This window comes from Orycteropus afer, unplaced genomic scaffold (assembly GCF_000298275.1).
Source record: "Orycteropus afer afer isolate SDZICR_OR568_19922 unplaced genomic scaffold, OryAfe1.0 scaffold00144, whole genome shotgun sequence".
NCBI classification, from domain to species: Eukaryota; Metazoa; Chordata; class Mammalia; order Tubulidentata; family Orycteropodidae; genus Orycteropus; species Orycteropus afer.
The window spans coordinates 1,521,272-1,533,417 of NW_006921731.1; the positions used below are offsets into that span (position 1 = coordinate 1,521,272).

Consider the following 12,146-nt stretch of genomic DNA (forward strand, 5'->3'; position numbering starts at 1 on the left):
AAAAAGAAAAATATATATATTAAAAAAAAAATAAACAACAACAAAAAAAGGGGGGGAAGACCCTCAAGATGGATCAAGAGTGGCTGCAAGGATGGGCTCATGCATAGCAACCACTGTGAGGATGGGCAGGACTGGGCGATGTTTCGTTTTGTTGTATATGGTATCACTATACGAGTCGATGACACCTAACATTGCCCAATCTTTTTTTATTACCATTACAAGTGTATCTAATTTTTGTGATCTGCTAATGGAGTACTGTGTGTGTTGGAGGGGAAGATGACCCAGGAAAATGTTACGTTGAGGAAGCGAGCTTAGGTGTGCCAACAGAAAGGGAAAATAGATGTATCAGGAAGTCCAGTGATTAGCATAGAGTAAGACTGAGGATGGGATACAGAAACAATATGAAAGTATCTTAAAAGTTCATACTGATGTTTATATGCTAAGAATACAAAACACCAGTATCTATTTCAGACCCTTCATGCACTGATGAAGACGGTGCCTTCTCTTTTTTATCTTCTTCTCAGTGTAATAGCTGGTGAAATATCAATCATTACCTTTTTGGTTTTGTTTTCATGGAAAAAGCAATACAAGTGTTCTCAATACAAGTGTTTTTCTTCTTAATGCTTTTCTGTATTCATTTTTTTTTTTTCACAATGATATTTCACCTTTATAAGAAAAGTAAAGCTAAAAGAAACAACGTATTTTTAAAGCTCAGGGTTGAAATGAGAAGGAACTGAGAATGAAGTTCCTCGTGTTTGCTGTTCCCTCCCCACACTAAGTCTTTAAGCAAACACAACTTTTGTAACTCTCAGAGAAGAGTCAGGTTAAAACAACACAATACACCCTACCTATTTCCTTTACTCAGCACCATTTAATATAAGTATTAAAGGACAGTTTTTTCTTTTTTTAAAAACTCAAGATAGAAAATATCAGTCTGTTAAGAGCAATACATTTAATACAATCACAAGACTTCAACTAAAAACATTCATTACTCATGCTTTAGGTTTTCAATTTTTCTTGGACAACACACAAATGCAAAAAAACCTCCACATTATTTAAACCACATGTCTTAACAAGAGGAACATGAAATCTCATTTTGATACAAAAACAGGTTTTAAAAAAATAGTAAAATCAAGGTTGACTTAATCCATCACGAGCATTTTTCCTTAAATTCCCCACCCTACCCCACTCTGGAACTCATACAGCTGCCTTCTATCCCAGCACACGAAACTCTCTACCTCCACATTTTTTTCCCTACCTAACATTTCAACGAAGAAATCAAGATACTTAGAGGTGTGTCATGGAATGAGAACTACTACAGCATGCTTTTTTTTTTTTTTTTTTTTAAAAAAAAAAAAAAGACAACTTATTTGTTGAGTGTTGAAAGGGAGGGAATAATATTCCAAGAAATTTAAAGTGTAGTGGGTAAAGTGTGGGAGTTTGTTTCATTCACCTTATTCTGATTTCAGAACACAGGAATTATGCCTAAAGGTTAGCATAAGGAACTAAAGAGATGCCAAGAAATATTCCAAACATCAATTATAAAAGGAAGACCATATTAATGCTTATGTAGTTTATAGTAATGTGGAAAAATATTTACATTACAAAGTTAAATGAAAAAGTAGAATAGAAAACTGTATATACAGTGTAATTTTAACTATGTGAAAACAAACCAAAATGTGCCTTAAAAAAGGCTGAAACAGTTCAAAATGTTAATAGTGGTTCCATTTAAGTTGTATGTCTATAGTGATCATTTTTCTTCCTTTTACTATGCTGTTTTCCAATTATTTAATTAACTTGTTGTTGTTAATTGCCGTCGAGTCAGCCCCGACTCATAGCGACCCCTCCTTGGGTTTCCGAGGCAGTAGCACTACAGAAGTAGGATTGCCCAACCTTCATTTAATTAACTATCAGTTATAAAATATGAAATTTGATGGAAGTATTAAATTTGAGTTAAGAATTTAAGTCCAGCCTGTGAGAAAGGATTTGTCCATTTATTTATAAAACTATACAACATTCCAGGCTACTCCATGAGTCCACTGTGTGTTAGGAGTAACCTGTTGGAGATTTCAGCCCTTCCTCCAACTAGGTGAAAAGTATCACCAGATCCTGCCTGGTGAAATATTCTGGAATCAAATGGAAACGTCACAAACTTACAAAAAGGAACAGAGATACTCACACTTGGCAAAAACTTATTTACAAAACAGTAGCTCCTTAATACTGAAATTAAACATTAGGACTGCTATTTTCTGTGCAGCTGTCAAATTACACTATTATCAGAGAATGCCAATCCTGGATTAGAAACAGAAATAACACAGTGTTGCAACAGTATTGGACATAGAAAAGTGCAACATTTAAAAAATGATAAAAAGTGCTTTCTATAAAAATGATTCCCTTTAAAACATACACTGAGGCCAAATAAAGAAAAAGAAAAAACCTCCAACACTTCAACACTTTCTACCAAAGCAGCACCCATGAATGAACAAACAATGACTGAAGGCTCATAATGTGCCACGCACTGGAGTCTGAGACAGAAGAAAGACTTGTCCCTGCCTCAAGGACATCTCAGTCTCCCCAAAGTGGGTAGGTAGACAAACACACAGCCAACCACAGTATAGCAATTAAAAGCAGATGTCATTGCTTTCTTACAATTAAAGGATATACTGCAATTCTCAATGAATGACTTACACAGAAACGTTCCTGACTTACTAGGATGCAAAAATGCAACTACTTTTTCCTGATAAATACTTCCAGAAAAGCAAGCATTACATTAAATTTTGTGTTATTTACCCATAAACCCAACAATGCCTAGAGAAGTCAGTTAACTTTCTTTTAAGCAATGGAGCACATTTCTACCCCAAGAATGAGATATCTTGAAATTGAAAATAGTGTCCAGTCCTATATCTGGGTCAAGACTAGTCAGTACCATCAAAAGCAGAGGCTTAGGCGTGCAAATTTCCATTAACATCTTTAGTCGCCTCTTCCATCCGTTGATTTTCAATATGCTCCTGTGTCAGCCGCTCCAGGTCTTTCCTCACGTTTGGGTGGTCTTCCAGATCTTCATAGAGTGATCTGACAATGTCCAATCTCCTGTAATTCTCAGGTTTGACTAGGCTTCGAACAACCTGGAGGCACCGCTCTTTCAGGGTATACACTGTAAAGGAAGAAAACAAAACTCTGAGCAGTAGACTCACGCCCTGGGACAAGGGTACCAACCACAGCAGTTATATTTACTATAGATGGATCTCACTTGGGCAAAAAAAGCGGGAGCATGTGTTAAAACAGCATATAATGTTGATGACCCCCAATGGATGTCTCATGGTATTTGATCCCTTATATAATAACTTTTGGGAGCCGTGGTAGCGTAGTGCCTAAGGCATTTGACTGCTAACCAGAAGGCTGGGGATTCAAACCCACCAGCCACTCCCCCCGGAAGGAAGGCTGGGCAATCTACTTCCATAGTGATACAGCCTCAGAAACCCGAGAAGGGATCGCTATGGGTCACATCTGACTCCATGGCAATGGTTGCAAATGGTTATACTAACTTTTATGTGAAACTGTGATGGGCCTGTGATTTGCTTTAACTGAATGTGGATAAACGGACAATGTGGCAATTTTAGGCCTAAACCTCAAGAAGATCTGGCAGCTTATATTGTTATATTCTTTAAGAGCTCTGAGCTACTCTGCTGGAGACTACACAAAGTGGAAAGGCCCTGAGGTAACACAGAGAGAGAGACCCAGCCCCCAGACAACCTGCCAAGAGAAAGCAACCACACCAATGACCACCAATAAGCAGAACAGCCATGGAGCTGAGCTCAGCCCAGCCTGAAGAATTATGAACAAATAAAATGGTTGTTGTTAGTTCTGGGGTGATTGTTAACAGAGCAATCAATACATAGCCAAAACAGTATGTAATTGAACTTTGAGTAACTCAAATCCTATTTTAAGGGTACTGGGGAACTTAGTACTCTATAAGGGTATCCCGTAAGGCACAATTTACCAAATGTAACTTATCAACACTAATTTTTGTATACTCATTTTCTTAAAACAGTACCTATATATGCATATATAAATTAGTTTGAACCCTATGAAGCTACAGGTGGGTTTTGTTTTTTTAACTCACCAGAACATGAGTTTCATAGGGTTCACCCTAATAAAATCATTTGCATTATAAGCTGACAAGGGACAAGGTTATGGTGACCTCTTGGCCACAGCCAGCTACCCAGAGGGAGCAAATACTTGGACCTGTGGGCTCAGAACGATGGTCACAAGAGACATCAAGCTCAACTGGCATAACATACGACACAAAAACAGTGTTCCACATCCTACTTTGGTGAGTAGCGACTTGAGTCTTAAAAGCTTGCAAGCTGCCATCTAGATGCAACCATGGTCTCTCCTCATCCAGAGCAAAAAAGAATGAAGAAAACCAGAGACTCATGGAAACAATTAGTCCAAGGGACTGGTACACCATGCAATTCTCAGTCTATATGACCATGACACCAGAAGTACTAGATGGTGCCTGGCTACCACTGCCAACCCTTGGAGAGGGATCTGTGTAGGAGATCCTTGATAGAATGGGAGAACAAAATGATAATTTAAAAAAAAAAAGGCCCAGTTTGCTTATCTGATAGAGCCTGGTGAGACCCCTGAGACCATGGCCCTTAGCTGCCCTTCAGGTCTGGAACTGAACTCACTCCTGTGGCTTCTAGCCAAATAAATGACCAGCATATGGGCTGAATATTTACATCAGGTAGATACACTCCTTGGAAAAATCAATCATGGGAGAACAGAAGGGCAGTGTATGCACAGGGAGACCACTGGGGGCAGGGGGGGGCGGCAGGAGTACATGGGAGGAAAGGACACAGAGAAGAGATAACTATGGGGAGAAGTGGGAAGAGAGCTGTTACACTATGAGAAATTGTAGTCGGCATCATGAGACAAAATGTGTATCAACTGCTATACGGAAAATGAATGGGTTAAACAATGATAAACGGAAATTTAGCTTAAACAACATTAAAATCATATAATAAGCCGTGACATCTCATTCTCTATAGCTTGCTCTTCTCATGGGATTGTTTGGGTACAATTTTGCTCTAGGGCCAAGGAAACATTCTACAATCAGACATTTTAATTTACCCACCTGTGAAAAGCCCAGCGCTCTTGAGACACTACATCTTTGTTCAAAACAAAACATATAAATAACATTATTTTCTATTGTAGATATGGATACATGCCTAGAATATGGCAAAATCAGTAAGGATTTGGCTTCTTCAAGTGGCCTATCCTCTACTTATTACAACAACCAATCTTATGTTTGTTAAAAGATTGAACATCAGTACCTGGTAATGTGATGGTGGCTAAAATAGGCTTTCCATCAACATTGAGGGATGGCACAAATAATTCAGTTTGGTTAACCAGAAGCCCATCGTATGTCCCTGCATCTCTGAAGAGCCACAGGTGACCTGTTAAGACAAGCAGACACTGTTAAGTGGCCACATCGGTCTGAGTTAGGGTATCTATTTCCCTTGACCTACATGAAATGCTTCACTCTCACTCTACTTAAATTTATACAAAACACTTCCATTATCTCAGTCAAGCTTCACAGGAGATCCATGTACAGATGAGGAAACAGATCTGAAAAAGCTCAAGGCAACAGAGACATTAAGCAGAAGAGTATATATTTGAGGCTCCAAATCCAAACCCATTCTGCTACCTTGGTAGAAAAGCAAAGCCCACCTGAAGTACATAATGACAAATCACACCAAACAATGCAAACTACAAGACAGAAGGCCACTGACTCCTCAAAATCCGTGTGTCTCACAAATGAGGAGGTGCATAAGGTGAAGGCAATTAATGTCATGAACTATACACATTCAAAAAAAAGTTGAAATGGCAAATCGTTTGTTATATGTATTCTTACTCCCCTAAAAATAATTATTTTTTTAAAAATGAGGTGCAAAAACATCATGTTGAGAGAAAGAAGCCAGATAGAAAAGTGTACATTCTATAAAAACAAGCAAAACTAATCTATAGCATGAAAAATCAGAAAGTGGTAGCTTCTGGGAGGAAGATTACTGAGTGGAAAGTGGTAGGAGAGAATTTTCTGGGGTGATGGAAATATTATAATCTAACTTGATCTAGGTGTTGCTACCTTTGTCAAAACTCATCGAACCCTAAGATCTGTGCACTTTACTGTATGCAAAGTATACCTGCATTTATAAAACAAATCCATCACAAGGGGAAAAGAGGGGAGGCAAACCTGTTTAAGGAAGTGGACGTTGTCTCAGAATAAATATAGTCCATGTTATTGAAACATAAACTTGAAGATATGGTGGGGAAACTTAAGAAATATTTTATATTAAATCAGGCACAGATAAAATCTGGAGAATACAAAATTCACACAATTTCCTAGATAAAATAGGAACCAATGACCTTCTGGTTATGCAGTGTAGTAAATAACAGTATGGCTTTTCTAGCCATAAGTCTTTGAAAACTCCATGGCAGAATTTGCCATGAGCAACTGAGTGGCTCCAAGTTATCCACCTGGGTTACTTCTGTTGAGAGTGGCAGGAAGCAATCTACTGAGAAGTTGTCTCTCTCAGGTGTATAGAATTCTGATGTTGGAATTGGTTGTTCTGGCCACTCTGCCAGGCTCTAAAGAAGCCCTCTTAGAGACAGGAGTCTCTCCAACTGCTGGCTGAGAAAGACATGCTGCTGAGAGAAACGCGCTGAGAGACTGCACTTGCTGAGAGGGAGACGTGAGAGACACACACTGCTGACAGAGAGACTACTGCTGGCTAAAATTTTATCTAGGCTAAAATTTAGCCTTATCTAGGAGCTCTGGTACATAGTACCTAATGCACTTGATTGCTAACCAGAACGTTGGCGGTTCAAACCCACCAGCCACTCCTTGGAAGGAAGGTTGGGCAATCTACTTCTGTAGCGATACTGCCTCAGCAACTCAAGAAGGGGTCACTATGAGTCGGGTCTGACTCGATGGCACATAACAACAACAAGGCCAAGTTAATCGGCTGGCTGCTAAGTTAGTCAGCTGGCTGCGGGAGACTGAGTGCACTTCTGAACTTGAACTGTAGCCTGCTGCTTCCTTAATAAACCCCATTATCTGTGAGTTGTGTGTGGCTACCACAGCAAATTATCGAACCCAGCAGAGAGGTGGTGGGTGCTGCAGAAGGAACCGCTGGTGTCAGGGTTGGTGAAAGGCCTAGAGGAAGGCAGGATGCCTGGCCTTGCAGGAATAGGCCTTGGGCTATTAATGGTGATTCTGTTTTCCTCTTGTGGAGTTACAGGAGGTCAGAAGATGTGGCCTCACTGCGCCTTTGGCAGGTTGGTAGCCAAATTTCTTACCCACTATGACACCAGAGCTCCTTAGATAAAATAGGAAACCAAGGAAATGTCGATCCCTGGAAGAACATGTTCTTCCTCATCAGTATTAGGGGAAGTTTGATGTAAAAGCTTGAGAAGCATTAACATCATCATCAATGAAAAAGAGATCCATTAGAATCTTCAAAGATGACTGTGAAAATTAAGCAAGATAGGACTATTTCAAAGGAGATGCAGTGGTTAGTGGGTAAGGCATTTATTTGGTTGCTAACTAGAAGGTTAGTGGTTTAAATCCACCAGCTGCTCCATGGGAGGAAGATGAGACAATTCACTTCTATAAAGCTGTACAGTCTTAGGAACCCAACGGGGATAGCTAAAAGTTGGAATCAACTCGATGGCAGTGGGCTTGTGTTTTTTTTAAAGACTGTTTCAAGGCAGATCCTGGCTGGCAAAAATGGTTAATGAGTGCTGGACTACTCACTGAAAATTTGGTGGTTCAAACCCACCCAGGCACCTCAGAAGGCAGGCCTGGAGATGTGCTTCTGACAGCAACTAACAACAGGACTACTTCAGGAGGCTGGTTGGCACAAACAGGGCTTGGATGCTAACCAAGAAGTTTGTGGTTCGAACCCACCCAGCCATGCCATGGAAAACAGGCCTGGCAATCTGCTTCCATAAAGATTACAGCCAAGAAAACCATAGGGAGCAGTTCTCCCCTGTAACATGTGGAGTCATGAGTTGATTCTAGGGCAATAGCTTTGGTAACATCTCTTTGCCACTAATGCGTCCACTTTAGGCAGACCTAGTTGTCCCTCACCTGGGTTATCACAACTTCCTAACTGGCTACTCACCAGTAGTCTTCCGTTCTCCAAAACACTGCAATCTAGGTGAGCTTTTCAGAATGTAAATCTGACAATGTCATTTCCCTGCTTAAAAACTTTCAATGGCTTTGCTTTCCCTTGGGGTTATTACCTTTGGAGTTTCTACCACTTTCCATATGCTTTCCAAGGCTCTAGGGCTTTGTTCATGCTGCTCCCTCTGCCTAGAACTCTCAACTACATGGGCTGGCTAGTTCCTGCTCACCCTGTAGATCCCAGCTTCTCAGGAAAGGTCACTTTACTGTAACTGTACAGCCCACATGCTCCAAACTCTCAGAATCTATCGCAGCAATTACAACACTGACTTGTTCTTATCTGTTTAGGTGTAAGTCTTATCTCTCCCACTGGAGTGCGTTCTCCATGAAGACAGAGACCTGGCACATTGGGGACAACAGAGAATACGAGATCCTCACACTCACGGACTAAACAAATGGGCATTAGGGATGAAGCACTTCTTTTGAGGATAAATAACACGTGAAAGAGAAAAACAGCCACCTTCAAAGGCAAATTATTCGGTCTTATTTTAAAAAATAGAATGCTCTGCTACTTACTAGCAGCATCAACTTGGATCTGTCCAACCTCTCGGGGCCTCAGTTCCTCATCCGTAAAATGGGGATAATAAAAGCATCTACCTCCCAAGATGGTGGAGGTGATTCAAGGAGGGAGTGCTATTGTTACTGTTGCTATCAGGCCTAACCGCTTGGCAGAGCGCTTGGCACCGCGCTCAACTCAAGACCAGGCCAGCGCTCGCTGCGCCCCAGGACAAAGGCGCAGCACAGTCGGGCCCTGACAGCGTGACTCGGCCCGCGTACCTAGGTAGCTGTGGATGCGGCGGCCCATGCCGGGCGGCAGTGTCGGGTAGGGTTCCGGCTCGCCGTCGAAGTTGAGCCACACAGGCAGCACGACGCGCGGGCTGCGGTTGCAGAAGATGACCTGGGACGGCTCGCAGGAGTTCACCGACCGCAGGACTGGCAACAGCCGCCCCGCCTCCATGTCCGCCTCGGCACCCGACTCCTCCGCGTCGGATTCTTCCGGGTCGGACTCCTCGGCGCCTGAATCTTCCCGGCCGTACTCTTCAGGGCCGTACTCTTCGGCGCACGACTCCTCCACGCCCGCTTCCGCCTCTCCCATGCTCCCCGCCTTCCCCGGCATTACCTCAGAGAGCCCAAATCACCAAGGCCTGGTCGCCTCGGGATTCGCAGGCCTGGCACGGGGCGGGGCGTACGTGCATGTTCTGGGGCATGCGTGCGTACGTGTGTTCGCGCACTCTCGGGAGGCGAAGGGGAAACGCAAAATCAAGGAAAAGAAGGCCAGGTCGAGAGTCTGCGCATGCGCAGGTGGATTCTCTAGTCTCAAGGCTTGAGTCCCGAGTTGGGTGTAGGTTGAGATCTAGTAGCGTAGTCCCTAAGGCACTTGAATGCCAAGTAGAAGGCCTAGCTGTTCAAACCCACCAGCCACTCCTCGGAAAGAAGGTTGGGCAATCTACTTCCGTAGTGATACTGCCTGGGAAACCCAAGGAAGGGTCCCTATGAGTCGGGTCTGACTCCATGGCGCATAACAGCAACCCGGTAACGACTAAAGTTTTGGGCACAGGTTTCCTTAGCTTCATTTATTTTCAAAAGACCTTCACGGGTTTGCCGTATTATCTCTGCCTTCTGCGCTATTATGTATATAATAATTTTCTTATTGATCAAGTTTTCTCCATTTTGAGTCACAAAATACAAAACGTACAGAAGAATATAATAAAAATTTCCCTCCCACCCGAGTTCCTCAGCCACCTAATAAGAAATTTTAAAGTGATAAATTTTACTTGTTTTTTGTGTTTCCTTTCCGGCCGCTAACCAAAATGTTGCTTGCAACTCACCAGCTGCTGTGCGGGAGAAAAATGAGGCTGTCTGCTTTATTACAGCTTTGGAAACTCTGTGGGACAGTTCTACTCTGTCCTGTAGGGTCTCTATTAGTTGTAATCCATTGATGGTATAGTGAGTTTGTTTTTTGGTTTACCATAAATGGAAGGACCAGTCCCTGGAGAAGGCTATCCAGCTTGGTAAAGTGGAGGATGAGTGAAAAAGAGCAAGACAGACCTTCAACAAGATGGATTGGCACAGTGGCTGCAACAGTGGGCTCAAGCATAGCAACAATTGTGAGGATGGCACTGAACCCGGTGTTGTACCCAGGCTGTAAAGGAGAATTTCGGAAGAGAAGAATATGCCAACCCACGACAATGCAAATGCAATAGGACAGTTTATTAGCTAACTTAAGTTAGGGTCTTTGCCCTTACCAGGTCAGTGGCTTAAGCAAAAGACCCCGTACCCCGTTTCTTTCACCAATTTACGGAACAATATGGGGAGGGGCAGCACCAGGGCGAGGGGGTACAGGTGATTGGTTGTTGCTAAGGGATTTAGGGCAGAGATCTAAGATGTTGGGGGACGTAAAGAAACTCCCCCCGGCTCCAAAGTTCACTAAGGAAAATATTATCTAGGGAGGATGCGGCTCAGATATGTGGGAGACTTTCAGGAGTCGAGCAAATCTCTGATACGTGCTGAATCCAGATGGCTTTTGTGATGTGTGCTGAGTTCGGGGGAAGTTCCTTGATACCTGCTGAGACTGGAGGGCAGATAAAGGCCCTAAGGAGTGTTTACAATTACAAAAGTTCTGTTAGCACTACTGACACTAAAAGGTTTCTGGTTAACGATTTTCCTGGAGGCTGCTAGAACTCTGGCTTCAGATTGACTCACACCGGCAGTGTTCCTTCTGTTGTATCTGGGTCACTACTGACTGGAAGGGAGCTCTGGTAGCATAGTGCCTAAGGCATTTGACTGCTAACCAGAAGGCTGGTGGTTCAAACCCCCCAACCACTCCCTGTAAGGAAGGTTGGACAATCTACTATCCGTAGTGATACCGCCTCGAAAACCCAAGGAGGGGTCGTTATGAGTTGGATCTGACTCTACAGCAGTATGTTTGGTTTTGGTTTTGGTACTGACTGGAAGGCATCTAACAGCAATAAATGGAAATTTAGTATCATGTGCCATAGACGATTGCATTGAACTAAGTTCACATGAATCACAAAACAAGAGTTATTACATTTTATTTCCTAAACCAAACCAAACTCAATGCCATCCAGTCGATTCTGACTCACAGCCACCCCTATTAGGTTTCCGAGGCTGCAAATCTTCACAGAAGCAGACCACTTCATCTTTCTTTCCTGGAGCTGATGGGTTCAAATTGCCAACTTTCCAGTTAGGAGCCAAATGCCTTAACCACTACACCACCAAAGTTCCTAAAGATTGTTTCCATCTCTTTGCTATTGTGAATTGTGCTGCAATGAACATGGGTGTGCATATTTATCTCTTGGCTCTCGCTTCTTTAGGATATTTTATCTGCTCACCATTAAAGGCTCTGACAGCCTGCTCTCTCTTAGTTAAAGTGTTAGATGTTAAAGAATTTCTGATACTAAACTGAGACTTTCTCTTGGACATAATCAAAAGGATTAAAGGAAACTGAAAAGGCAATAACTTTTCACACTGCAATCTGTTGTTAGCTGCCATAAAATCCATTCTGACCTATAGAGACCCTATGTATAACAGAACAAAATATTGTACCATCTTCATTGTCATGCCTGACCCCTGTTGTAGCCATTGTGTCAATCCATCACATTGAGGGTCTTCCTCTTTTTTGCTCACCCTCTACTTTTAACAAGCATAAGGTTTCCAGAGACTGGTCCCACCTGATAACATGATCAAAGTAGTGAGATGAAGTCTCACCATCATCACTTCTAAGGAGCATTCTGGCTTGTATTTCTTCCAAGACACATTTGTTCATTCTCCTGGCAGTCCATGTTGTTGTTGTTGTTGTTGTTAAGTGTCGTCGAGTTGTTTCCGACTCATAGCAACCCCATGCACAGCAGAACAAAACACTGCTCGATCC

General features: G+C 42.4%; 1 protein-coding gene across 1 annotated transcript; it reads right to left on the minus strand.

Moving 5' to 3' along the window:
* Window positions 1–2,942: 2,942 nt before the first annotated feature.
* VHL (von Hippel-Lindau tumor suppressor) lies at window positions 2,943–9,371 on the minus strand. The gene is made up of 3 exons (XM_007945859.2): window positions 9,032–9,371; window positions 5,340–5,462; window positions 2,943–3,154 (listed from the first exon to the last, which is right to left on the minus strand). Exons 1-3 carry the CDS (start codon window positions 9,369–9,371, stop codon window positions 2,943–2,945), a joined length of 675 nt encoding a protein of 224 aa, XP_007944050.1.
* Window positions 9,372–12,146: the final 2,775 nt, after the last annotated feature.

Excerpts from the sequence above, each read along its gene's own strand:
- VHL (XM_007945859.2), bottom strand. The coding sequence starts at position 9,371 with ATGCCGGGGAAGGCGGGGAGCATGGGAGAGGCGGAAGCGGGCGTGGAG. Across the intron at positions 5,463-9,031 it reads CCGCATCCACAGCTACCTAG|GTCACCTGTGGCTCTTCAGA; the intron begins GTACGCGGGCCG and ends TTGTCTTAACAG. Across the intron at positions 3,155-5,339 it reads AGCCACCATCACATTACCAG|TGTATACCCTGAAAGAGCGG; the intron begins GTACTGATGTTC and ends CTTCCTTTACAG.